The sequence below is a fragment of the Pelmatolapia mariae genome, linkage group LG4 (assembly GCF_036321145.2).
Source record: "Pelmatolapia mariae isolate MD_Pm_ZW linkage group LG4, Pm_UMD_F_2, whole genome shotgun sequence".
In the NCBI taxonomy this organism is placed as follows: Eukaryota; Metazoa; Chordata; class Actinopteri; order Cichliformes; family Cichlidae; genus Pelmatolapia; species Pelmatolapia mariae.
The window spans coordinates 33,991,889-34,019,098 of NC_086230.1; the positions used below are offsets into that span (position 1 = coordinate 33,991,889).

Consider the following 27,210-nt stretch of genomic DNA (forward strand, 5'->3'; position numbering starts at 1 on the left):
ACAAGTTTATTCTTACTAAGAAACTGCTTATGTATGTTACATTCTTTGTTGTTACTTTTTCATCTCAATAAACTCGCTGTGTGTTTCAGGTGTGTCAAACTCAGCGTGTGCAAGCGCCGGCTCTTCACTTGCACTTTAATAACCTTTTTTTGACAGCCTTTAATAACCTACTTATGTAAACAACGCCTCATACAATCTCTGTTGACCTCATTTGTTTATCATTTATCATCTCCTTTAACCAGTGGAATTGTTTCATCCTCAGGGCCTCTCCTGGCACTACAAACATGAATCTGCACTTCTGCATACCTGTAAACTCACCGGTGCTTAGGTGCTCCTTATTCTGCTTGTAATCTTTTACTGGTAGATCCAGTTTGCTGACAGACATGAAAGCATTGTTCCAGGAAATCATCTTTTACATAACACAGTTTCCAAAAATACACCTACCCCCTTCCCACACACACAGACCACATCTCATGTTTTATTATACTGTCAAATTATTATTATTATTATTTTACACTTAACTCACTCACTCAAAGAATTCACAAAATGAGTTAAATCCCCTGTTTATCAAAAGTGCTTCTGCTGATTGTAGTAATAAGTTAAGATCAGGAAAATCTCAGGTGTTTCAGTTCCATCCAGCACTCCAGTAATCCAGGCCGGTGAGCACAACACCACCACCGTGGATCAGCTCACCTGCATCAATGTTATCAATTACACTGATCACATGATCAATTTTCAGCCAGAACAAGCCAAAGAACCTGCGGAGACAAAGGTACTGTGCAGAAGGGAGTATGGCTCTTTAACCCTTTAACAACCTGCTAAACCAAACGGTCAAGAATCATTTTAGGAAGGTATATTTTTTTGACATGTGATAGATGAATGAAATTTAATGTTTGATAATTTTTGTAAAGTGCTCAACCAAACGGTTGATTTGTCACTTTACGGTGCTAATGCGAACATTAACCTAAATGTTATTAAAATTGATTATTTGCGATATAAGCAACCCACTGGACTCGTTTTGTTTATCCGTCACTGCTGGTAAAGTGTATTAAGTGTTAGCACAGCAAGAAAATACTGAAAGAATTTCCCCAGTAAGTAATTTTTTAAAACTTTATGAGTAAATATTAATAAACATGGTGGCTGATTTGTGAGCAGTGTCTCCTGATACCATCTATTTTCAAGCGCAGTGTGTTTGAGGTCATGGTCTCGTATAAAGGCACAAGGGCTGGCACTCTGCACCAGTATATTGGCAACAAAACAGTTGAGTGGGGCTTTAAATTGTTCTGCAGAGCAAGTTCATCTGGCATCATCAACGACTTGCTGCTGTATCAAGGGGGATCCACACTCTTCAGTGTTGCCCTCAGCGAAGAGGAACAGAAGCTACTTCTAAGTTGTAAAAAAAAACAAAAAAACAATATGCAAACCCATAAAAGAACCTCAGCTCTTCACAAGTTTCAGCTTGGTCCAGAACTTGCACACCTCCTTGGGTGTCAGGTGCATTGGTACTGTATGACCAAACTGCACCGGTGGAGCTCCCCTGATGGCAGACCTGACGAAGAAGGGCCATGGAGCCTGTTATTACAGGTCTGATTGCAGTATAATGGTTCAACATCACATGTGTCAACCTTCTAAACAATGCCTGTGGGTTCTTACCTCTCTCACCTGTCAAACGGTGGAGTCCAACCCAAAGATCATCATTTCATGACCATCACTTATCCCTGCATATGTAATGAGCAGACGGGAGGAACTGAGTTTTCTGTTATGCTATTACACCTGTGTAAGACAAGTTATAAGTTACAAGTTAAGGAGATATTCCACGGATCATCCCTGACTTGAATTCCTTATCTACAAGAGATGCCCTACTGAACCAGAAACCGATGGCTCTCAGAAGGTTCTGCCTGGCTGTGGCCTACGGTCTGAACCAAGTCAACAAGCCAGCGTCTAGCATTGGACAACCGTCATTCAGCTCTCCACCACCACAGAAGGAATGCCACACCTGACACACCATCGACCAAAACCACAAGCAGATGTGCTTCATTTGCACTGTTTTTGTTTTATTTTTTAAGAAAAAAAGATTTTGCACAGTAGCATTCAATCAGAAGTGACCTGATTGTGAGTATTTTTGTGCTGCTGCACTTTAACACAGATGCAGATTTTAAAACATTTAAAAGCAATATTTGTTGTTTCATACAATATGTTCCTTTGATGGAATGAACACCAGCAATGTTCAGTAGCATGCTATTAAAAAAAAACTGTATCCAGTGCCCTGGATAGTTTTTGTTATTAATTTAATTATAATTTGGCACTTTGATTTTTAACTGTATTATCTACTGTACTTATATTTGCATGACATTTCATACGTAAACCATTACGTGATAACAGTTGGTAGAGATTAATATGTTAAAAACTATAGGGTCTGTTGAAAAAGAAGACTGTGGTTATCACTCAAGTCAATAAGAAGTGCAAACAAAAAATTTCCATTTCCATTGCTTTTATCAGCGTGGTAGTTAAAGGGTTAATGCTGGATCGCCCTCTGTGTTCATTTTTAGACTTACATCCAGGGACTGAGTTGCAAGAGACGTGTTTATCTTCATTGCAGTGTGATGGTACATGAGGGTCAAATCTGCATCAAAGTAGCAAAATAGAGATATTATGGACATAATACATGTGACGTACACCAGCGTGAACAAAAAAAGGATGGACCTTCACTTAGTTCACAACAGCTGTCTGCTCCATAGACATCAAGAACGGGATGCAGGGGCAACGATGAAATGGTGGAAGTTGAACGTTGCACACTGCCACTCAGTTTTACTTGTCCTGCAGTTTCTTATGTAAGCAAAATCCTGACAAGTGTCTCTTTGATCAAACTGCAGACAAATGAAACTTTGACTTTGGTTTCCTAATGTGAACAGGCTTAACAATTAAGCCTAAAAAAGTTATTAAATATATATATAAAAAAGTTCAACATTGCTGCCTGAAAACTGAAATTACTGTTTAAACTGCTGTATCTGATGTGAGGAGGATCAGGTGAGCTGCAGTGAGGTGTTGGGTGTGTCAGAGAGAGGTGTGTTTAATGCAGACAGAGAGGAGGAGGAGAGAGGAAGGTTATTTATGCCTCAGCAGGTCTGGAGGTATGGATCTTACAGCGATGGCTTTCTACAAAGTGATGTGTTTGGCTGCTGGGCTGATGCTCCTGACCCAAGGTAAGAGCTCTCTGCACACACCTGCATCAGGTACGACTCAGAGGGCGAAAACACTCAGGAGCACATCGCTTCACTTTAAAGTGACACTGCAGGAAATAACACGGCAGGAAAAGGAGGACTGGTGTTGTGTTTTAGCTTCATCTTTATCCTGGTTATGAAAGCTAAAACACAGATTAATGTGACGATCTGTTTGGTTTGGAAGCAGCTGAGAGGCTGAACTGCTCTCCATCAGTCAGCGTCTGTATCACAGTTATTAGAGCTGCTTTATTTTATTTTAACTTTGATTCATTTTTTAACTTTCATTTTAATGTAATTTTTAATTTCACAGTCACAGTTAGTTTTTAAAATACCAACACTGTGGGTGATATTAATCCACCTTAAGCAGTGTGATCTGAGTATTTCTATTGGAAACTTTTTCTCTGAAGTTTCTTTTTCCATTTCTACCTGAGTGAAATAAAACATGTCTTCAAACGTAGTTGTGGTTTTAGAGAAAACTATGGTGCCTTTGCTCTGCATCAGCACTGCACAGACTGAGGATATAAATCATAACGTAGAATAGAATAGAATTATTATTCAACTTTATTGTCATTGCACATGTCACAAGTACAAGGCAACAAAATGCAGTTTGCATCCATCCAGAAAGTGCTTTAGCAATAACATAGATATGTAGATACATTACAGAAATGGGTCTGTTATAGGTATGAGGGTACAAAAATATGGGTCTATTATGGGTATGTTACAATGTACACGGTATGAAGTTATGAATAAGCTTTAACTATAAGTATGTACAGGCTGTAGTGGGTGTACAAACTATGAACAGGATATAAATATGAAATATAAAAACTATACAGAAATATGAACTATGCAAGTTATAAACAGTTGTATAATTATAATTATCGTCTGTACAGAATGATTGTCTATACAACATTTACTGTAGTGCAGTTTAGATCAGTGAGATCTAAACAGAGATTTAAACGTGAGCATGAGGTGACACTAAAAACACTGAGTGTGAGCATATTCACATTAACATGATGTAGGTTTGTTAAAGCTTAAACATTTCCGATCAATAACTGAGTTACAATAGATACATATATAGCTCATGATCAGCAGCTGTGTGTTGACTTCTTTGACCGTGATCGATCAGCTGAAAGAAAAAGTTATTAATCGTACCATAAAGCATCCATCAACAAAACATTTTCTCTGTTTTCAGTTTTTTTCTTTTGTTTTTTCTGCTGCTTGTCCAGTAACAGCTCTTCTTTCTCACCCTTTGATGCAAAGTCATCACATTTTTTGAAGAAAAAAATTTGGGGGAAAACGTGTGAATAATTTGATGTGTGTGAGTTTATGGTGACGGCTGAAGGAGTGATGACAGGTTCCTTCATCATGGTTCAGGGCAGGAAGTGACTTACTGCGATGGCAATACACCTCGCTGTGAGTGCAAAATTTTTGTGTTTTCTAAACACAGACTGAGAATGAATCCACAGAAGCAGAGCAGGCTGTCCCAGAAAACCATTTTCTAATGAACCATGTAGTATTTATGGAGGGTGAGGGCTAAACATGACATATATTCATATAATGTAGAAACATCAGGTGCTTGTGCTGAGCTGAATGTTTGAACTACAAACACACTGATGGTGATGATGATAGTGAGCTCACACACAGGTACTGCCTACTTATAATCAGTGGACTCCTCCTTTAACATCCTGTCAGGTACTGCAGTAATACAGCAGTAGTATTAGTAGTACAACGTGCAGTGTGTGTACAGTATTTCTCTGTGTGGTTTCTGTCTGGGAGATAAACGTGATCATCGACAGCTCATCAGTGTTTTCATCCTGCTGAGTCACACAGTAACCCCCCTCCCCAACACACACACACACACACACACACACACACACACACACACATGTTTAGAGAAACTCTATATGTTAATGATTTTCAGAACAGCTGGTAAAGCCAGTCTGCTGTAAAAGCGGGCTGATCTGGAACAACATCATGAGATGAACCACCCCATAAACACCCCATAAACAACCAAAATGAAACCAACACAAACAACAAACCCGGTGTTCCTCCTGCAGCCACTGGAGAAACGGGCATGTGGCAGGCAGAGAGTTAATCCCAAGCCACAGCTTTATTTGCTGGAACAAGTGAAGCAGCAAAACAGAAACAACATTGGCTGCTTAATGTTGGTTTTTGGTCAGATATGATCATATTCGGACTCGACTGTGGAGTAGTAAGTAATCAGCTATTACTAGCTAGCTGTATGGTAGTATCAGAGACAAAATAATAATCAGTGCTCAGCAACACCCAATTAAAATCCCACAATTTCACCAAAAAAGGAGCCCAGACTTGTTGAATGCTCTGTTGGTACAGTAACGTCACAGCAGACATATTGTCAGATGATGTCATTAAAAATGCTCCAACACGCTCCAACAACACAAATACAGTCCAGAGGTCTGTATTTGTGTTCAGGGACTGCAGTTAGCTGAGGCGAAGCCTCGGAGACAGCTAGCAGCTACAACCTGTGTCACCATCCACCTGTCAGTCAAAGAGGCCACACCCCTAATGATGCAAACTTTTATCCTCAATACAGTTTAAAGAGGTGAGTTATAAAAACAGATGTTTTGAAGGAGGAAATGATGTATAGAGACCAAACAGTTTGTGTATCAGACTGTAAACATGTTTATTTCTACTGCAAAGTTTTAACATGGAAGTCTATGAGGACTGACTTACTGAAGCCTCTGCTGGATGGTAGAGGAACTGCAGGCAAAGGCTTCATTTCTCAGACCCTTGGTTATAGCTAACCACACACTGTATATATTCCCACTATTCACTAGCTGGGCCCACGTCCTCATTTTAGGTTTGACAGCGTTTTAGTGGGTAAAGGTGAATGCTTAGACAGCAGCTCCCGGGCCTGTCAGATGTACTAAGAAGTGAAGAAGTTAAAGAATTGAAAAGGTGAGGGAGGGTGGGGCACGTAAACAAGAATGAACAGCTTGGTGAACTGGGGGAAGATATATAGATAAGTTAAGATAATTTGGAGGTGTGGTCCCGCTCCTGAAATTCATATATTTATCTCCAATTATTACAGACAGTGAACTATTCACAGAACAACAAATGGAGATTATTTATTTTAAAAATGTTTGTTTTCTGTGTTTCAGAGTCTGCGTCACGGCTGAATGGTAAGATAAAGTTTCTTTGTGTAATGATTTACTTTTATGTCTTGATACACGCTCAATCATCCAGGTAAGTAAATCCAAAGGTGTCTGTCTTCAGTTTGTGGTCAGGCGGCTCTGAACACCAGGATTGTAGGAGGACAGGTGGCCCCCGATGGCAGCTGGCCCTGGCAGGTCAGTCTGCAAACACATGGGTCCCACTTCTGTGGAGGATCCCTGATTAACAGTCAGTGGGTGCTGACTGCTGCTCACTGCTTTAGAAGGTGAGTAATGAGGGTGAAGCTGCACACTGGGGGGAGGGGGGCGCAGGATAAATATTTATATAACAGAAAATTAAACAAACAGTCAACTCAAGGCACTTTATATTGCAAGGTAAATACCCTATAATATTAAAAAAGAAAAACATAAACAAACAGCCCACTATGAGCAAGCATTTTTGGGACAGTGGGAAGAAAAAACTCCCCTTTACCAGGAAGAATCCTGCAGCAGAACCAGGCTTAGGGAGGGGTCGTGACCAGTTAGGGGTGAGGGGAGCAAGACAGGACAAAGACATGCTGTGGAAGAGAGTCAGAGATGAATAATAACTAATGATTAAATGCGCAGAGGTATTTAAACACATAGTGAAGAAGAAACACCCAGTGCATCATGGGAATCCCCCAGCAGTCTACAACTATTGCAGCATAACTAAGGGAGGATTCAGGGTCACCTGGTCCAGCCCTAACTATATGCTTTAGCAAAAAGGAAAGTTTGAAGCCTAATCTTAAAAGTAGAGATAGTGTCTGTCTCCTGAATCCAAACTGGAAGCTGGTTCCACAGAAGAGGGGCCTGAAAACTGAAGGCTCTGCCTCCCATTCTACTTTTAAATACTCTAGGAACAACAAGTAAGCCTGCAGTGTGAGAGGGAAGTGCTCTAATAGGGTGATATGGTACTACAAGGTCATTAAGATAAGATGGGGCCTGATTATTTAAGACCTTGTATGTGAGGAGCAGCATTTTGAATTCTGGATTTAACAGGAAGCCAATGAAGGGAAGCCAAAACAGGAGAAATCTGCTCTCTCTTTCTAGTCCCTGTCAGGACTCTTGCTGCAGCATTTTGGATTAACTGAAGGCTTTTCAGGGAGTTTTTAGGACTTCCTGATAATAATGAATTACAGTAGTCCAGCCTGGAAGTAATAAATTTTTATTTTTTTATTTATTTAACCTTTATTTAACCAGGAATGTCCCATTGAGATTAAAAACCTCTTTTTCAAGGGAGTCCTGGCCAAGAGGCAGCACATTTCCAAACAAATACATACAAACAAACAAGATTAAAAATTACACAAAACAATAAATTACACAAAATAATAAATGCATGAACTAGTTTTTCAGCGTCATTTACAGATTATAAGCAAATGGAAGAAATATTTGATTAATATCTTTATTGTACTGAGCTCTGAAACCTGACTAAAGACTTCAAATCAGCCATTCCTCTACAGATAATCAGTTAGCTGTTTTACAACTACTCTTCCAAAAAGAGTGTGTAACACACACAGAGATTCTAGATCTGACCAACCATCTCAGCTGTGAACAAAAGGTAACATCCAATAACATTCTGAAAGATAACTGATTGGTACCATGATCAAAAAATGAAGGGATAAAATAGTCTAGTGTAATTTTTGCAAAAACGATAAAACACACAGTCCGAGGCCAGAGCCAGCTATGTAAGAAGTCAGTTACACTTTAACAGGGATCAGCAGTTGTCCTCCAAACCCACCATCCTGCGAGCAGAAGGCTGGTAATCACACTGACCTCAGCGATCAAACTCTGCCTTTGTGCTGCAGCATATAGTAGGCCCTGGCCTGCACAATCATACAATTCACAGAGCAGCAAACTATCCTTCATAAACATATTTACTAAGTCATCTTAAATCTGGTAATAAGACATACCTACACAGAGAGACAAAACATTGACTCACAGCAAATGTGACACAAAAAACAACCCGAAACCAGTGCCAGCTTCCCACAACAAACATGGAGATGAACAGGCAACATTAGTCCACCATGTTACAAAAGCAAGGTTGGAGATTATAATTGGCTAAGGCAGCTGGGTCAAGTGATGACTTTTTAAGTAAGTCTTTAACTACTGCCAGCTTGAAGGCCTATGCTACATAAACTGAGGGCTGATCATTGAGCAGTCTTTAAGGACTGGGGTCTAATAAGTCTAACAGGGCAGGAAGTCAAACTTGTTATTTCTTTTCTACCTTTTAACAATCACAATAACTGTGCAATGTTTGTGTCTCTCCTGATGATCTCAGCAGTACTCCAACCGGTCTGACTGTGAATCTGGGCCTTCAGGGTCTACAGGGAACTAATTTCAATGCAGTGTCTCTGACAGTAACACAGATCATCAACCATCCAAACTACAACTCTGGTACCGATGACAACGACATCTGCCTCCTGCAGCTCTCCTCACCGGTGACTTTCAGCAGCTACATTTCTCCCGTCTACCTGGCAGCTTCAGACAGCACCTTCTACAGCGGTGTTAACAGCTGGGTCACCGGCTGGGGCGATATAGGAAGTGGAGGTGGGTCCTAAAGACACCTGATCATTTTTAGAGAAATAATCACTTTAATGCAGGAAACAAGTGTGCTGTCTCACAAATATCTAGAATAATCAAATTCTTCTATAAGGTTAAGTCTGTGGAGACAATTCAAAACAAGAAAGAAAGATTATGTGTAACCAGTTAGAAACTATATATTAGTCTTTTTTTAATCAAAATCAATCCTTTTATACAGTCTGTGTCTCAGACTTTGTTGGCACATTTCTACATTTACTTTGTTTTACTGCCACCAACTGTCAGCCAGTGGAAGAGCACAGGATGACCCACAGCAGACAGACGTTTCCCATCTTTGTTTACACACGACTGCACAGAGAAACTTGTCTTTGGATTTAGTCTTCATCCATGTTTCACCTGAGTTATGAGTAGCAGCATTATTTTGATACTTAGCTTGAGGGTGCATTTAATGAGTCACATGTTATTTATTTCAAACCATTTTTTTTTTACCCCTTCAGTGCCCCTTCCTTCTCCACAAAACCTGATGGAGGTGGAGGTTCCTGTTGTGGGAAACAGGCAGTGTAACTGTAACTATGGAGTGGGAACAATCACTGACAACATGATCTGTGCCGGGTTAAGTGCAGGAGGAAAGGACTCCTGTCAGGTGATTGTTGTTACCTGTGTTTGGCACATTTTCACCTTCTACAGTTTCTTCTCCTCAACTAACAGTAAATGTTTCTGCTCTCAAAGGGGGATTCAGGAGGTCCAATGGTGAGCAAGCAGAACGGTCGCTGGATTCAGGCAGGAATCGTCAGTTTTGGAACAGGCTGTGCCAGACCGAATCTTCCAGGAGTCTACACCAGAGTATCCCAGTACCAGACCTGGATCAACAGCCAGATCTCCTCCAACCAGCCGGGCTTCATGACGTTCACGTCCACTGGGACCAACAGTGACCTCAGTGTTACCTGCACAGGACTGCCACCAGTGCCAACCACCACCACTACAACTTCCACCACCAACACCACCCCCCTTACAACCACTACAACTGCCACCAACACCACCCCCCCTACAACCACTACAACTGCCACCAACACCACCACCCCTACAACCACTACAACTGCCACCAACACCACCACCCCTACAACCACTACAACTGCCACCACCAACACCACCACCCCTACAACTGCCACCAACACCACCCCCCTTACAACCACTACAACTGCCACCAACACCATCCCCCCTACAACCACTACAACTGCCACCAACACCACCACCCCTACAACCACTACAACTGCCACCAACACCACCACCCCTACAACCACTACAACTGCCACCAACACCACCACCCTTACAACCACTACAACTTCCACCAACACCACCCCCCTTACAACCACTACAACTGCCACCAACACCACCCCCCCTACAACCACTACAACTGCCACCAACACCACCCCCCCTACAACCACTACAACTTCCACCAACACCACCCCCCTTACAACCACTACAACTGCCACCAACACCACCACCCCTACAACCACTACAACTTCCACCACCAACACCACCCCCCTTACAACCACTACAACTGCCACCACCAACACCACCCCCCTTACAACCTCTACAACTGCCACCAACACCACCACCCCTACAACCACTACAACTGCCACCAACACCACCCCCCTTACAACCACTACAACTGCCACCACCAACACCACCCCCCTTACAACCTCTACAACTGCCATCAACACCACCACCCCTACAACCACTACAACTGCCACCAACACCACCCCCCCTACAATCACTACAACTGCCACCACCAACACCACCCCCCCTACAATCACTACAACTGCCACCAACACCACCCCCCTTACAACCTCTACAACTGCCACCAACACCACCCCCCTTACAACCACTACAACTGCCACCAGCACCACCCCCCCTACAATCACTACAACTGCCACCAACACCACCCCCCTTACAACCACTACAACTGCCACCAACACCACCCCCCCTACAATCACTACAACTGCCACCAACACCACCCCCCTTACAACCTCTACAACTGCCACCAACACCACCCTCCTTACAACCACTACAACTGCCACCAGCACCACCCCCCCTACAATCACTACAACTGCCACCAGCACCACCCCCCTTACAACCACTACAACTGCCACCAACACCACCCCCTTTACAACCACTACAACTGCCACCAATACTACCCCCCCTACAACCACTACAACTGCCACCAACACCACCACCCCTACAACCACTACAACTGCCACCAACACCACCCCCCTTACAACCACTACAACTGCCACCAATACTACCCCGCCTACAACCACCACCAACACCACCACCCCTACAACCACTACAGCCACTACCAAAACCTCCACCAGCACCCCTACAAACACTACAACTGCCACCAATACCATACCTATAACCACCACCTCAGCAAAAACCACCTCCACTACAGCCATGCTGCCTCCAGCTACTCCCCAATGTGAGCGCCCATCATGACAACACTTTATGAAAAATATTCTAACCTTGAGTCTAGTACATACTAACTGAACTTGTACTGATGGGTTCATGTGGTTAAAGGTTTTTTTTAACATTACTTCTGTTTTTTCTCCTCAGCGGTGGTCTGTGGACAAGCGCCAAGGAGTCCTCACATTTTGGAGGGGACCTCAGTGATGGCTGGCTTGTGGCCATGGATGGTGAGCCTACAGAAGAATGGAAGTCACGTGTGTGGTGGGACTCTGGTGACCTTGGTCTCGGTGCTGAGCGACGCTGACTGTTTCTCAAGGTGAGTTGAAGCTGAGGTTTAAGTTTGGACAGACGATCAAACAGTTCATCCTCTGCGCCTGCGTAATTTCTAGTACTATGGTTGTGCCCATCTGTGTATGAACTTTGATACCGACAGTGTACGAAGACCGGTTTCAATTCATTTCAGATGCCTTCCCATTTAATCCACCAAAATTCAAACTGCACGCTGGGTGACGTGTATGACACTGTCCAGTCAAATGCTGATTGGTTGACAAGTTGACCAAAACAGGAAGAGACAGCTGAGGGAGGAACCACAAGGAAAAACATGAAAGACAAAAAAAAAGGCACAGACAGCGGCTGCAGTGGATAGTTTTGTTTTTAACATGCAGTTCTTTGTTTGTTAGGATGTTGCTCCTCTCTAAAGATGGTTGAAAGACCAACAACAGCACAAGCAAGAGTTGTAACACATGTTTGCATTTTATGATGAATCATAATTTTCACATTAGAGAGCAAAGATCAAAGAGGTGGAGCAATTAGCAAAATGCACACAGGTGAAATGAAGTTTCTAGCATCCTAAGCAGCACGTCTTGTTCCAGTAATCACTATAAAACCTTCACTGAGAAAAGCTGACGGGAATCAAACCCCCTGAGCAACAAGCTCAACACGAAGAAAAGTTTAGTCTGCAGCTGCTCCCGTTCACCGCTGTTTGCTTTACACAGCGAAATATCTACAGTAAAGTTACAGAATTAAATTAAAAGCATACACATGTAGATGGACCACAGATGTAAACCTGTAAACCTACTTTTTACAGTTCAAACTGACTCAATGTGTTGTAAACAAACTGTATTCCACTGTGGATCAGTCCACCAGTGAAAACTGTGCCCAACAGACTACAAATGTAACCATCCCTTTAAGGAAATGAGCGAGTCTTTAAAAATGGAAACTGAACACAGTCCCAGCAGATCAGCTGATCTCAGTGCCAGCCCACATCACCTGATGGTGCCACACTTCTATACTTTCCACACATGTAACTGGTCAGTCCCACACAGGGTTAGCATTTAAGCTGATTCTGTGCTAAATCTAGTCCATAGGTACTTTGTTATTTACAGTGTAACCTGATGTGCAGCTCTATAGAAATATAACAAGGCTTCGATTTTGGCCCAATTTTAGACTTTGGCGCTGTATAAATAAAATTGAAGTGAATTGTTTTGACAGTGGTTACTGTGGATCTGCAAGCCACAGTGCAACCCACCTCCAGCCCTGTTCCCGACCTAACATCACATCTGCCGTCATGGATGCTGCTCTGCATGGAGTTCATCTAGTTAAATATTTACCTCTTTAATTAGAACCAGGCCTGAATGTCACCAGGTTCAAATGTGTAAAACTTGGGTCCCATGAAGTTGAGTGTAAAGGTGTAGATCTTGTTTGAAGCTGATGAAGATTATGTTTGTGTGCTTCGTTCCTCCCACAGCTCCCCTGTAGCGTCCGAGTGGACTGTCGTGTTGGGGCGTCTGAAGCTAAATGGATCCAACCCCTTTGAGATGACGCTGAATGTGACAAATATCACTCTGAGCAACACGACCGGGACCAACATAGCCATCCTCCGTCTATCTGCCCAGCCCACCCTGACCGACTACATCCAGCCCATCTGCTTGGACAACGGGCGAACCTTCGCTGAGGGCTTGGCGTGCTGGGCGGCCGGTTGGAGTCCTGGAAGAGGAGGAGGTGAGTCAGCAACATGAAGGCTGACAGAGCTCTGCCCAGACTCTGCACCAGTCCATCTCTCAGATTACACATGTGGACCACTGCACTTACAGTTTCTTTAGTCAAACATCAGGATTTCCTTATCTTTCATAATGTTAGCTGAGGAAGTTATGCAGCAGTTTCAGACCTCGGTGGTAAACTGTGGGAACTTATCATCGAGTGAGAGCATCTGTACAGACGTGTTTGCACTACAGCAGGTAAATGACTGGATTCTTCTTCTCATAACACACTGTCTGCTGACATGTTTATTCTGGACCTTGGATTTAGCTGCTTATCACAGTCACATGTTGAATTTGGATAGTTCATCATCTTGAGTTTCCAGAGTGCTTACAATCTTTAGAAACATGTACAAACATAAAGCAGTTCTAGCTTTGAAGTTTCAGTCTTCATTACGGGCCAATTAGATTTCATTTAAGAGAGCTTCTGTATTTTGTGTTATTTTTAAGCCTTTTTACATTTTTTATTAGAGGGAACAACACGGCACCCAAATAATTCTGAATTTTAAATTTGAACCTTCCTGTCTCTTTGTTCAGGGTGATTCTGGCGGCCCGCTGATGTGTAAGCAGGACGGCTCTTGGTTCCAGGCGGTCGTGTTAACAGCTCCAGGCCCCTCTGCCAGGAGAAGACGAAACTCAGTCATGACCTTCACCAGAGTGAGCTCCTTTGACTCCTTCCTGACTGAGACCCTTGAGATGCGCTTGTCTCCGGCTTCCAACACCACTGCCAACCCCACCAATGCCCCCATCACTACCACTACCAGCAGCACCTATACCACCACTATGGCCACCACCACAAATGACTCAAATAGTGTGTTTGACACCAGCGGGGGTCGTCCGGCTCAGGCCTTCACATTTGCCATCTTCCACCTCCTCAGCCTCACCCTTTGTCTCCAATTCTTCCTGTAGAGAGTCTGACCTGATTTACATGATGTCGCGGACACAAATGAATGTGAACAAGCCTCAACTTTGAGACTTTCAGGCTTAAAGCCGTGCCTGCAAAAATTTGACTTGATTCTTAACCGGTTATCTAAAGAAAGCTCAGTGGTGAAGCTGTGGAGGATCAAATCATACATGAAATTCTACTGGATAAATCAACAGCACAAACCACCTGATGGAGAGGTTGACTACAAATCTCAGAGTGCACTGCAGTATTAACAGAATTATATCCAGCTCCAGGATCAAGGTCAAGCACATTTATCCCGCCTTAGTTGGTGAGCAGAAGTCAGCAAACATCAGCTAAACAGATAAAATGACATAAAGAATTTACATGTGGAAAACAAATGTTTGATATGAGGGATGAAAGAATAAGAAATTGTGGGGTAAACACAAAGTGTGTCTGTTTTATTGCTTTGAGATGATGTGGAAATCCTTCCTGTTTGCAGTACTGTCCTGGAAACGTAAACAGGAGTACAATTCCTGAACATGCTCATGTACATATGGCACTGTGTGCAAACTCAGCTGTAACTTTGTAGCTACATCCTGAGGAGGGAGGTTTTAGTGGGAGGAGATAAAACAAGAAGAAGCTTCTGTGGTGTGAATGCGGATTTAATAAACCATTCATCAAAAACAAGGTACTGAATGTACTTTCAGCAAAACAGACATCAGCTCGGCGTGACCTCGGGCCGTTTTCGTAAGGCACAAGGTCTCTTTTGGCGTTGATACTTTTAATCCAAGACCAGCCTGTCAGAGATAATGGCCCCATTTTAGACACCTACAGTCGACATTATCACAATCCATCCAGGGGTGGACCCTGATCAGGAAGGAAGCGAAAACCTGCCCATTCAGTCAGCTCCGTGTGATCCGAGTAAGATCGATGCAGCTACTCAGATGAACACACAGATGGTCCAAAGACAGTAATTATAGTAAACGTAGAGGAGGATATGTGATGGTGGTGGCTGGTAGTCTCTTAAATTAGCAGAAATTAGTGTACAGAGCAGCAGTGTGATGTTGTAGAAAAGGCCAGCCAACCATAATGATTATGGAGCCACATTTACAGAAGAAATATATCAGCATATAGCTACCGGTTAGCCTATCAGCGGCAAGGCAACCCATTCTCTGGCAATGAAAGAAAAATGTTCAGTCTCAAAGAGTCAAAGAGAAAAAGTCAGTGAATGACTCAGAAGAGAAGGTGTAAGGCCGGTTCTGTGTGTAGCCACCTCCATCTCCGCTGTAAATGCTATAACAAGTATAAAATTAGTTCGGTGGATGAGCACCGCCATCCTCGCCTCCTACTTCATCCTGATCTCGAAGCATAAACAGTTGCAGGTGTCGCAGTCAGGAACCTGGCAGGTACAGGCACAGTCCCACCTGGAGCACTGTAGGAAAGAAAAACACAGCAGATCAGACAGGAGACTAACTTTCTGGGCGAGGATTTAACGGCGGACCCTTCTGTGTCCTGAAGAACCCCCAGAAACCAACAAGCACGCTTGTGTAGCTTCACCTGCCCCAGCAGGTGAACTTCTCCTGCAGCCAGGAAGCTGTTTTACCCACACACATTTATTATTTCAAGTTACTATTATACCCATGATAATAACACTCAGATCATGAGGCGTGTGGTGATTCATACCTGCTGATTTTATTAATCCAAACCAAACTATACATTTTGCATTAATGGTGCACTTTGATCAGCTAACACAGCTGATAATCTTGATCATATATAAGCTTACTTTCTTCACATAAGGCAACAACAAGAAGAAGCTTTTTCTACAGCAGCGAGAGTTCAGAGGTCAGCTGTGGGTTTAACAGCCTGCTGATTCAAATTCTTTGTGGGTTGCAGCACAAAATGGAAAACACAGTGTTGTTTAACATTTACAGGATCTGCAAGCCTTTGTCAGTCATGGTGGGGCGGTCCAGCACCCTCTGAAGAACCTTTCCTTTCTGGTGACAGCTGACACACAGCTCTGCAGGTAATGTTCACCTCACTGTGAACGGGGTCACTGGCTTCCCAGTTCACAAACATTATCAATACAGGAACAGTGAGGCTTCATTTTATTTACGTCACAGTTTTTAATCGCTCTCTGTGTCTTCTAATGACTATCATTGATTTATTTTATATAATTATTCACTGTAAAATGAACCTTCTGCCCACCTCATCAGCACCATTGTTTGATGCATCTGAGTGTTTTGTCACATTTTACACCAACATTGAGGAGAGTCTTTCCAAACGTGAGCTGATGTGTGGTCTGTGCCGGAGCTCGTGTGACCACCAGTGCTGCTGGTTTACTTACAGAAGCCGGAGAGCACGATTCAGCCAGGAACGGTCCCACAGCCGGCAGGCGGCAGTCGCACATTTCACCCAGTCTGATGCACTGCTCGCACACAGAGAGGCCTGCGCAGCATTCACCGCACTCTAAAGAACAGTAGTCCTTAAAGGCACACAGAAATGCAAAAATCAGTCACATGACCTCAGTCAGCATCCTGCTAGACCCCAGACATCACGCTGTAACCTCAAATACAAACTTCTTTAAATGCTGAATAAATAACCCTTCCACAGCTGGGTCGGCCGATATTCTCCAGAGTCCAGTCGTCTGTGTTACACTTTACAAACCGCATCTCTCAGAATCAGGGGAACAGTAAAAGTGCATGACTGCCTGCACAGCCACAACCTGAATAAACCCACAGGGTTAACTACTGCACCTCAAGCAGACACAGGCAGGTTTATAAGAACTACTGAGATATAAAAGTGTTCATAAGCTGTAAAATGACAACTGCCAGGTTTACAATATAAACGATTTTACTACAAGTTCAAAGCTGACAGCACAGTGGGTGAAAAACAGCCCATAGAGCAAAGACGGGTCCTCACAGGGAACCATCTCAAATGCACGCTGCTGCACCCCTAAAGGTGCAAAAAGTTTCTTAGTTTTCTCGTCAGTAAGAAGCATGAACCGGGCTGGCAGCACCAACCTTGAGGCAGTATCGGATCCAGAGCCCAATTCCCAGGATGATCATGTACAGGCTCACAGTGATCATCAGCACTGCAGGCAGAGGGATTGCAAGCCTCCAAACAGGCAACACCTGAAGAAGAAGACCAACTGAACATCAAACACGTCACAGTCGAGCTGAAGAGGCGTCACACCTGCCGTCCTCTGACAAAAAGTAATGGATGAAGGTTCCTCACCGGCATTGTGTTTGTCTGAAGTCAGAGGAGCCTCGGGAGTGTCTGATGAACACACAGAGAGTTAAAGTTTCACCACGACACAGGAAAAACTTTGCGTTATCTTCTGTTTCAGACAAAATCACGTGCCAGAAGCTCTTCTACGTTTGTGGACACGAGGGTGCTGCCGGAGCCACCCTCACTCAGAGAGCCACGCTCTTCAGAAACTAATTTAATGAAAGGAAGTCTAACGCTGTTATTAAAGTCTGACCGTTTCTGAGCTTTCAGTGATGTCCGTGTCTGTTATTCTGATTCTATGTCATTTACTTTTCTTTTGTTTGCCTCTAAAGGATTCTGGCTGGTTCCTTGTTTACACTACTTCTTTAATGTATTTATTTATTTCACCTTATTCTGTCATCTTTAGCTCGTTTTGTGTCGTTATCTCTGAAACGCTTTTATTCCTGATGAATCCGTTTTGGTAATTATAGTTTAACTGCAGTTACCTGTTAAGCTGCAGATGCTGCCGTTAATAAAACCGTTTAAAAGCTTGAAACGTCACAGACGGTTTACAACGAAACAAACGACCGGAAGCTCGTCCTGCGCGTTCACGGCGCTCTGGGTAACAAACATGAGCGCGCAGAGTTTCGGTGAACTCACATTTGTCAGTTTTTATCGTCAAATGTGGAAGAAAGCAGATCCTCTGGACCCGCCGCGCTACTGCTGCTGCTCAAAAACAAGACAACGCTCGCGCTATGGCGGCGGCTGCGTTACCATGGAGACAAAGGGGAGCCCACCAGGGACAAAACAGGCGAGCGCGAAAACAAACCGTCCGCTTTCAGGCCAGCTTCGACTCGCCGTTTGTCCACAGCTTTGTTAAAACCTATTCTTTTGTTATGATTGGAAAGTTTGTTTTGTGTTGTACAAATCTGACAGATTATGATGATGATTTATGATTAGAATAAAAATGCAAATTATGATTGTGGTTAAAAATTAGAAAAAAATAATTTTAAGAAGATCAATGAAAGATGAGAAAGAACAGGAATTCTCAGAGAAAAGAAAAAAGCATCTCTTACTCAGTGGATGATATCGCTGCATCTTTCAAGGTGAAGTTGGAGTTTGATGAAACCACTAATTCACAAAAATCTTTCAGGGTAATGTTGTTTTATCTTTTGTGTAGTCTACACACTCATCTACAATGCAAAACAACCTTTTGAACAATAATTGAGTAACTGGCATTTTAACTAGAGAATGACTTACACTCACTTCACTGGCCTCTTCATTAGGTACACCTTGGTAGTCTTGGGCTGGCCCCCGAGAGGGGGTCAATTAATTGATACTGAATCAACTAAAGCACCAGTGGTGTTGAATTTTTCACTTACTCTGTGTCTACACACCTCTCTGCATTTAATTATTAGTTATTATTAATCTCTTTGTCCTGTCTTCCTCCCCTCACCCCCAGCCAGTCATGTCAGGCTGACTGAGCCTGGGTCTGCTGGAGGTTTCTTTCTGTTAAGATTGAGTTTTTCCTTTCCACTATTGCCAAGTGCTTGCTTATAGAGGGTTGTTTGATTATTAGGGTTTCTACCTTACAATAAAAAGTTGACTTGATGTTACTTGTTGAGCTTTTTAAATAAAATCGAACTGAATAAAGACTACTCTACCTCACCAATATCAGAAAAATATGAAAGAAAACTATGCTTATCAAGTTTATTCTTACTAAGAATGACAGTGATGGCAATGTTCTTGTTTGCAAAGAAAATGTGGAGTCTCTGCTCATGTTTTTTTTTTTCCTGGTTTATTGGCATCACATTGTTTGTTGTAATTTTTCTGTCTCAAAAAAACTCCTGTGTGTTTCTGGTGTCTCAAACTGAGCATGTGCAGGCTCTTCACTTGCTCTGGATTCAAGTCTTTAATAACCTGCTTATTTACAAAAAAGTGTCATAAGATCTCTTTTGGCCTCTTTGTTTATCATCTATCATCTCCTTTAACAAGTGGAAGTTTTTCTTACTGAGTTCAGGTCCATTCCTGGCACTACAAACATGAACCTGCACTTCTGCATGCCTGTAAACATACCTGTTCCCTGTTCTTCTTGTTATCACTTACTGGCAGATCGAGCTTGCTATTTGCTTTCAGAAATAAAATATTCACATAATGTTTCCATTACAGTATTTCATGAGAAACAGGGGTTGTTGTTTTTTTTTTAAATCAGGTGACCTGTATTAACATTATCAGTTACACCTAAAAAGCTTACAGTAAAAATGAGGAAAAAAGTCACAGAGTGGTTGAACCCACATTATGGACCATTACACTATTAAGGCTAATTAGTAAGATGTAGTTATGCTAAATATGCATGAGATTAGCAAAACAGAGGTAATATGAACACAATACATGTTACGCACACCAGTACTGAAAAATAAAGGTGTCACAATTTGTAGAGGCAAATCATGCGAGAGAGAAGTGGACACAAGAGCTGGCACTGGTTACCTCGAGTGATTTTATTTACAAGTGTGGGGATACAAACAGAAGCAGGGGTGGCATGAACAGAAACTAAGGAAAACCTAAACAGGGAAAACTGAGAAACAAGAAACTAAACCTGAAACGCGAGGAGACTGAGGGCTGTGGTAACACAGGGCATGACAAACAGATGCTCCGACAAAGAACAGCGAAACACTGAAAAAAGCCAAACAACAACATTTTTAGGTTATCTAAGTGAATTATACATCATGTTTAACCTGAGTAGCGAAAGACCGCGATGATCTGAAAATTATGTGCTGGGAGTTCTCCGTTCTCGCCGGCTCTAGTGACACACGAGCTCCCGGTCAGCTATCGAGCTGGTTGATAACAGACGTCATATGTGATGTCTTGATAAACCGAGCAGATATTTGAAGTTTACACAGCTACATTCTCACCTGAAAATATGTTAAAAGTTTATTTTGTGACCCAGAAAGATTAATAAGAGTAATTTTAAAACTTAGTAGCAGCCGCCATTGTTGGAAACTGGAATTGGCTGGGCCGCGCTATGAATTCTGGGATATGGTGGGCCACGAAAGACACACCCGACCCATCCTTCAAATCTTGAGAAAAGGAGGACGCATTTCTCGGCCGCATTTGGAGGAGTCTTCATCACTGTGACATAATCAGTCTACAAATGCGGCCTCAGGAGGATGCAGCCCATGAATTTGGACCCCCCCCCCCCCCCTAAATATACACACACATATAACCATAGAAAATATAAATAATCTCTATTGTCTTTGTGAGTCAAGGGTGTCTTCTTCATTTCCTTCTGAGAGAATCAGTTTTGTTCTCGTCTGCATAAGGGAAGTAACTGCACTCCTACTGAGCATGTGCAGAGTAAGTGTAATATTGCCCTCAGTCTCCCCATGCCACCTCTACAAAATAAAGAAAACTGGAGCTATCACTGAGAAATAGAAGACTACACTTTCACGTTATATAACTGGCAGTGAACGCAGTTCATTTGTTCATTCGGGGAAACCTGGTGCAGTCTGACCGGTTTATTCCTGGGCATGCTCATTGTTGGCACTTCCTATTGTGTCAGTCCCGCTGTCACTGCAGATAAATATGGATGGAAATGAATCGGTTTCCTTCACAGAACAGATGTATTGTGTATCTTCAGCTTGTGTATCTAGATCATTCATTCACAAAACCTGATTCAAATCATAGGAAATAAGTGGATTTTTCATACTGATCAGAGAAACAACCTGACTTTGGATAAGTGGAAGGTAATGGACGGATGGATGAACCAGAATCTTTTAACCATCACCAAAATATTTGCTGTTTTTCGTTACATTTTGTGTTTGACATAAACAAAATAAATAAATAAACTGATGTTGCTGGGTGATAAAATTATGTCTTTTGTAGAACCTGCAATCTGAGATATGAGACCGCACAGTGGTCTCAGGGGAGAATTGGATGGCAGACAGTAGGAAGACTTTAGACATCAAGAAGAGGAAGCAGCTAAAATAAGAGATGAAGAGCTCTGGGTGGAAAGAAAGAGTTACCAGATAGTTGGGAAAGTGCTGAGGGAAACATCCAAGAAGGTGTTTGGTGTATCGAAGAAGACTTGGTGTTGGAATGAGGAAGTACAGGAAAGCATTCAAAGGAAGAGGTTAGCAAAGAAAAAGTGGGATAGTCAGGGAGCTGAAGGAAGTATACCGGACTGCTGGGTGCTAAGAGAGAGGTGGCAAAGATAAAGGAAAAGGCTCATAGTGAACTGTATGTGAGGCTGGACACAAAGGAAGGAGAAAAGGTATGAGAGAGGTGTGTTTAATGCAGACAGACAGAGAGGAGGAGGAGGAGAGAAGAAGGTTATTTATGCCTCAGCAGGTCTGGAGGTATGGATCTTACAGCGATGGCTTTCTACAAAGTGATGTGTTTGGCTGCTGGGCTGATGCTCCTGACCCAAGGTAAGAGCTCTCTGCACACACCTGCATCAGGTACGACTCAGAGGGTCAGTGACACTGCAGGAAATCCTGGAATTAAAAATTCACTTTTAAAAGCAGGAGGGAATGTCACACTGGGTGGACATTCAGAAGGGAAAATAATCAAATTAAGAAAGGCACTGGAAAAAATGGAAAAGTGGAATAAAATCTCCCAAAGTCACAAAAACTAGCAATAACTGCACATTGAAATAAAAACTTTTTCTGAAACAGAGACAAACTCTACAAAGTCAAAGTCTGCAAGCTAACCTGGCCTGTGTCACCTTCCACTGGACACCATAACTACCATTAGGACAGGACTATTTTAGGTTCAGCTTTATCTTGGTTATGAGGATTAATGTAATGATCTGTTTGGTTTGGGAAGCAGCTGAGAGGCTGAACTGCTCTCCATTAACCACCATCTAGATCAGAGTTATTAGAGCTGCTGTATTTTGTATTAGTTTTGATTCAGTTTTCCTTTTTATTTTCATTTCAGTTTATTTTTTGTTACTTCGTCATATTTTGTAATATGGGTGACATTTGTCAGCACTTAGGACTTAGAACAGGTATTACAGTATAAATATGTGGCTCACAGTCCTTTGTAGATTGTACATTCCAACACATTCCCATCCCAGCACGCAACGTACCGACGGCCGTGACAATTGTTACAGTTGTATGTTACACGTTAGGATGAGAGCGGGTTGGAATGAATCTATAAACGGATTTTACGTGTGGCACGAAAATCAACCTAACAAAGCATTAGTGATGTGTCGGTCGTGAACGAAACGGCTCTTAGAGCCGACTCTTTGAAGTGAACGACGTGAGCCGGATTTATTAGCCATGAGGGTTTTTTTCTTTCTCTCACCCTCTCTCTCTCACACACACACTTTTTTCCATGTCACACCGAACGCGATAGAGGCGGCCAGAGCGTCAGGTTTACATGTAAAGTCAATGGAAAGAGCGTGATGACACGGGATTGTGCGTCCGGCGAAAATTCGGAAGCATATTTGCGTCGCGACAACGCCAAAACCCGTGAAACGCGCATCAGTGTACCGCGTCTGGCGCGTTTGACTCGCGAAAAAAACCGTGAGTTTTTGTGTTGAATTTTGTGCATACGCATGTTTCGCCTCTACCGCTCAGTTGGAAAAATCTGAACTCCAGCGTCAAATCGCGCCGCGACAACCAATCAGGAGCCTGGTGACATGGCTGTAACCAGGTCAAAGGGGCAGATCCAGCCAAAGCCCTTCATTCTTTAATGGAGGGAAGGCTAATCAACGCCGTAGCAAACAACCCGGAGCTGTACGACACCAGCTGCTTTGTGTACCGAGACAGGAATATAAAGGACCGAGCTTGGAGGAAGAAATGTGAAGAGATCGGGCAACCTGGTAAGTTCATTCATTTCTCTTTTTACATTTTTCACTGACCCGGGGAAGCTGCACAAAAGCTAGCAAGCCACCGCTATTTTCCCACTGATGTACAAATACCGTTCTGCTTTTATGCATGTTGTCATATAGGAATATATTTTGTTTATTAATAAACAGCACACAGTGGTCCCGCTTATCCGTCACTGCCTCGCTTTTTCGCTGATTTTTCTTTTCTTTTTCTTTTTTTTTGCACAGTACAGCATTGCATTCTGCAGCCTTTTTGACAAATCTCCTCCGTGCTGTGTCTCCTGCGCTTGTCAAATGTATCATGTTTTGTTTTGATAACCATCACATCCAATAGATAAAACAGCACAAAAACACCCATAACTATGACCCTCATTGGAAATAGACACCTGCACCGCGAGGGAAAAAGGCGCACGAAAGTGGCAGGCAGACGAAGACAAAACACGGCAAAATAATACTTTTACGTTTTACAATCTACAAAGGTTTGCACTTTGAGAATCAACTTGTGAGAACTGTGAGTAATGTTCATGTGTGTGGGGAAAAAAAGTGTATAAAGTGCGTGGCGAGGGGCTATTATTCTGACACCCCTGCTGCAATAAATGAGGGACCACTGTATATACTTTCTCTTTGACTATTGTTTAAAACCTGTTAACATTTAATATTGTCTTGATAGAACCAGCTGATTCTGCAGCAGAGCATCCCCTGTTGCTTCTCTTTGCTCCCCAGTCCCTGAGCTCCTGCTGCTGCACCCACAGGTATGTAATTGTAGCATCAGATGTACAGCACGCACTGATAGCTTTTTACTCGGTGGGATTCCCTTGTGATCACCTTTACTAAATATCTTCAACCAATCTGATTATATCCTGTTTTTTTTTTCTTTTCAATGTTGAAATTAAAATCTAGTAGCAGCCTTCTCATTTCTTTGTGTTTTGTGCTGTTTTACACGCCCACAGAGGAGGACAGCTCCGAGGCAGATGAGGGACGGGTCCCAGGACGGTCCATCGGTGGTGGAGCTGGCCATCCTGGAGTTCCTGAAGAGGCCACGCCAGTCTCCAATGGAGCATTTCCTCCTCAGCCTTGTTCCTGCTCTGGAGAGCAGCTGGGTCCTTTTTATTCCTGTCTCTCTGTAAATACTTATATTTTATATATTTATGTTTAATGTTTTTCTGTTTGAGAATTTTAATATTATTTCAAATAAATTTTTATAATGACTAATGTCTCAGTTCTACTACACACCAAATGTTGGCACACGACTTGACACATGTAGAATTTATTTCATATTATACTAATGACAAAATATACTAATACAGTGGGATGCAAAAGTTTGGGCAACCTTGTTAATAGCCAGTATTTTCCTGTATAAATCGTTGGTTGTTACAATAAAAAATGTCAGTTAAATATCATAAAGGAGACACACACAGTGATATTTCAGAAGTGAAAAGAAGTTTACTGGATTTACAAAAAGTGTGCAATAATTGTTTAAACAAAATCAAGCAGGTGCATAAATTTGGGCACCACAAAAAAAGAAATGGAATAAATATTTAGTGTATATCAATGTGTGTGTCTCCTATATGATATATGGGGGGCCTTCATCTGGACGTGCTTCCCATCCAGAGCTCCACAGCAGAGAGGGAAGTTCCAGTGCTCCTGGAATCCCTCTGTGATGGACCGCCAGTCTGCAGCTGAAGGCACAGCCATGAAGTCGTCCACTAGACAGTCCCAGATGGCCGTCGCTACCTGGGGGCTGATCTGGCACACCGTGTACACACCGACTCTGAAACTGAACGCGATGGTCCTGAAGGAGTCCCCGGTGGCAAGGAACCTGGACAAAATTGTTCAAAATTAGTATTATGTGTACTGCAGTTACAAAATACATTATTCAAATTCCAAAATACTTTTGTGATGTCAGATTTAAATTACAAAACATAAATCTTACATGAAACATTTTGTAATTATAAGGATAATTACATAATATATATTAGATATAATATAAAACAGTCAGTTGTGTTTTGTTTTAACTTTCAAATATCATAATTTGATTGGTAGCAACTTTTACCACTACAGTGAGCCAATGACTTATAATCCCTCAACATGTCAGTCAGGTAGGAATGAAGTAAGACATTAATAGAAATAAAGAGTTGTATGTTGAGATGTAGCCCTTTCCTTGCTTAAATCATTGTTAATAGTTTTGAAAAATTAACCTGTGATAAGACAGCATATCAAGATAGAATATGCTAGATAGAATCATACAACTAAAGATGAACCAAACTTCACAATTTTATCTAACTCTCAGATTTAAGAAAGGCTGGTGACCCCTGTTATAGAGTCTGACAGCTGCAGGGATTATATACAAATATTCAACTATACCAGAATTAAACCAGGTCTAAATTAAAAAACGCAAATATGCCTCCGAATTTTCGCCGGACGCGCAATCGCGTGTCATCGCGCTCTTTCCATTGACTTTACATGTAAACCTGACGCTCTGGCCGCCTCTATCGCGTTCGGTGTGAACACACCGTTAGAGCCGACTCTTTGAAGTGAACGACGTGAGCCGGATTTATTAGCCATGAGGGTTTTTTTCTTTCTCTCACCCTCTCTCTCTCACACACACACTTTTTTCCGTGTCACTCCGCACACGAGCCTTGTGCTTGCACTGAGCAGAGGGGGGAGGGGCGGTAGTTACACTCAGTAGCACAGGAACAGAGCGGGAGGGAGAGAAAGAGAGCCAGGGACAACAACATCACATTAGAAAGGTATAGTAATCATCCACAACTATTTTCAGTTGTGGATGATAAAGGATTCAGAAAATTTATTCATGCAGTGAATCCTATGTATGCAATTCCAAGCAGGAAAACACTCTCTCAAATAATCATCCCGGCCTATAAGACAGAGAATGTGCATCCTCTTTTTGTTTTGCATATTTTAATTTATATTTTATTGTAGAGGTGCAACGGATCACGGTTGATCCGTAATCCGAACCGATCCCACTCCACGGTTCGGATTACGCACCTGATCTGAAGATTCGAAAAAGAAGAAAAAAAAGTATGTGTATGGTGCGTGTGGTGTGTCTGTCAAGCGATAGTTATGGCCAGCGCTAGCGGTCCAAGTGGCGGAGCAAAGGAGTTTGCGGCATTTAAGCAGCTCTTTGCTGCCCAGTCCGACCGGGCTAAAGCTATTACAAAAGCTATTGTGGTGTTTAGCTGCAGACGGGAGGCCGTATTCCTTTGTGCATAACAAGGGGCTTAAACTGTGATGAACGTGCTTGAGCCACGCTATGATATCCCGTTTGCGTCCACTTTAGTGGCAAGATCGTTCCAAGCATGTATGAGCAGGAAAATATTTAAGTTGTGGCTGAACTGTCCCAGGCATCTTCTGTTGCCCTAACTACTACAAATGGATGGACCTCCAGGGCAACGGAAAGCTACGTGACCGTGACAGCTCATTATATCACAGCAGAGTGCGATATAATGAGCGGTATGTATTATTGTAGGGTCTACCTTACAATATAAAGCACCTTGAGGCGACTGTTGTTGTGATTTGGTGCTTTATAAATAAAATTGAATTGACTTGAGTGGTAGATACAAAGCCCTATACTGCCCTATATTGTACCATAATTTTTTTTTAACAATCGCATGGAATGAGTCTTGAGTTGAATGTTTTTAACAGGCAAAAAATACTTCAATAAGTAAATAAGTAAATGTTAAATCTTTGTCTTTTTTCTTTTTTTGCTGCTCAGAAAATTGATCCGATCCGTGACTTAAAACTGTGATTCGATCCGAACCATGAGATTTTTGATCCGTTGCACCACTATCTTATTGTGTTGTGGTTTGCAGTGTTGTGTGCATTGAATTTGTTTAAA

At 42.5% G+C, this 27,210-nt stretch overlaps 2 protein-coding genes across 3 annotated transcripts; one reads left to right on the forward strand and one right to left on the reverse strand.

The window, feature by feature from the left end:
• The first annotated feature begins 3,111 nt into the window (after positions 1–3,111).
• On the forward strand, positions 3,112–14,340 carry LOC134626807 (transmembrane protease serine 9-like). The gene is made up of 10 exons (XM_065470708.1): positions 3,112–3,203; positions 6,362–6,382; positions 6,463–6,639; positions 8,670–8,938; positions 9,427–9,572; positions 9,659–9,956; positions 11,540–11,711; positions 13,143–13,396; positions 13,535–13,632; positions 13,969–14,340. The coding sequence occupies exons 1-10, from the start codon at positions 3,112–3,114 to the stop codon at positions 14,338–14,340; spliced, it is 1,899 nt and encodes a 632-aa protein (XP_065326780.1).
• Positions 14,341–14,787: 447 nt separating this feature from the next.
• Positions 14,788–18,280, reverse strand: si:ch211-198p11.6 (uncharacterized). 2 transcript variants are annotated; one of them, XM_063472504.1, is made up of 5 exons: positions 18,185–18,280; positions 17,552–17,593; positions 17,338–17,448; positions 16,662–16,799; positions 14,788–15,749 (listed from the first exon to the last, which is right to left on the reverse strand). In XM_063472504.1, the coding sequence occupies exons 2-5, from the start codon at positions 17,555–17,557 to the stop codon at positions 15,663–15,665; spliced, it is 342 nt and encodes a 113-aa protein (XP_063328574.1). In that variant the 5' UTR covers positions 17,558–17,593; positions 18,185–18,280; the 3' UTR covers positions 14,788–15,662. The 2 variants fall into 2 exon arrangements, with proteins under 2 accessions (XP_063328574.1, XP_063328575.1); XM_063472505.1 differs by having other exon boundaries at positions 18,031–18,271.
• Positions 18,281–27,210: the final 8,930 nt, after the last annotated feature.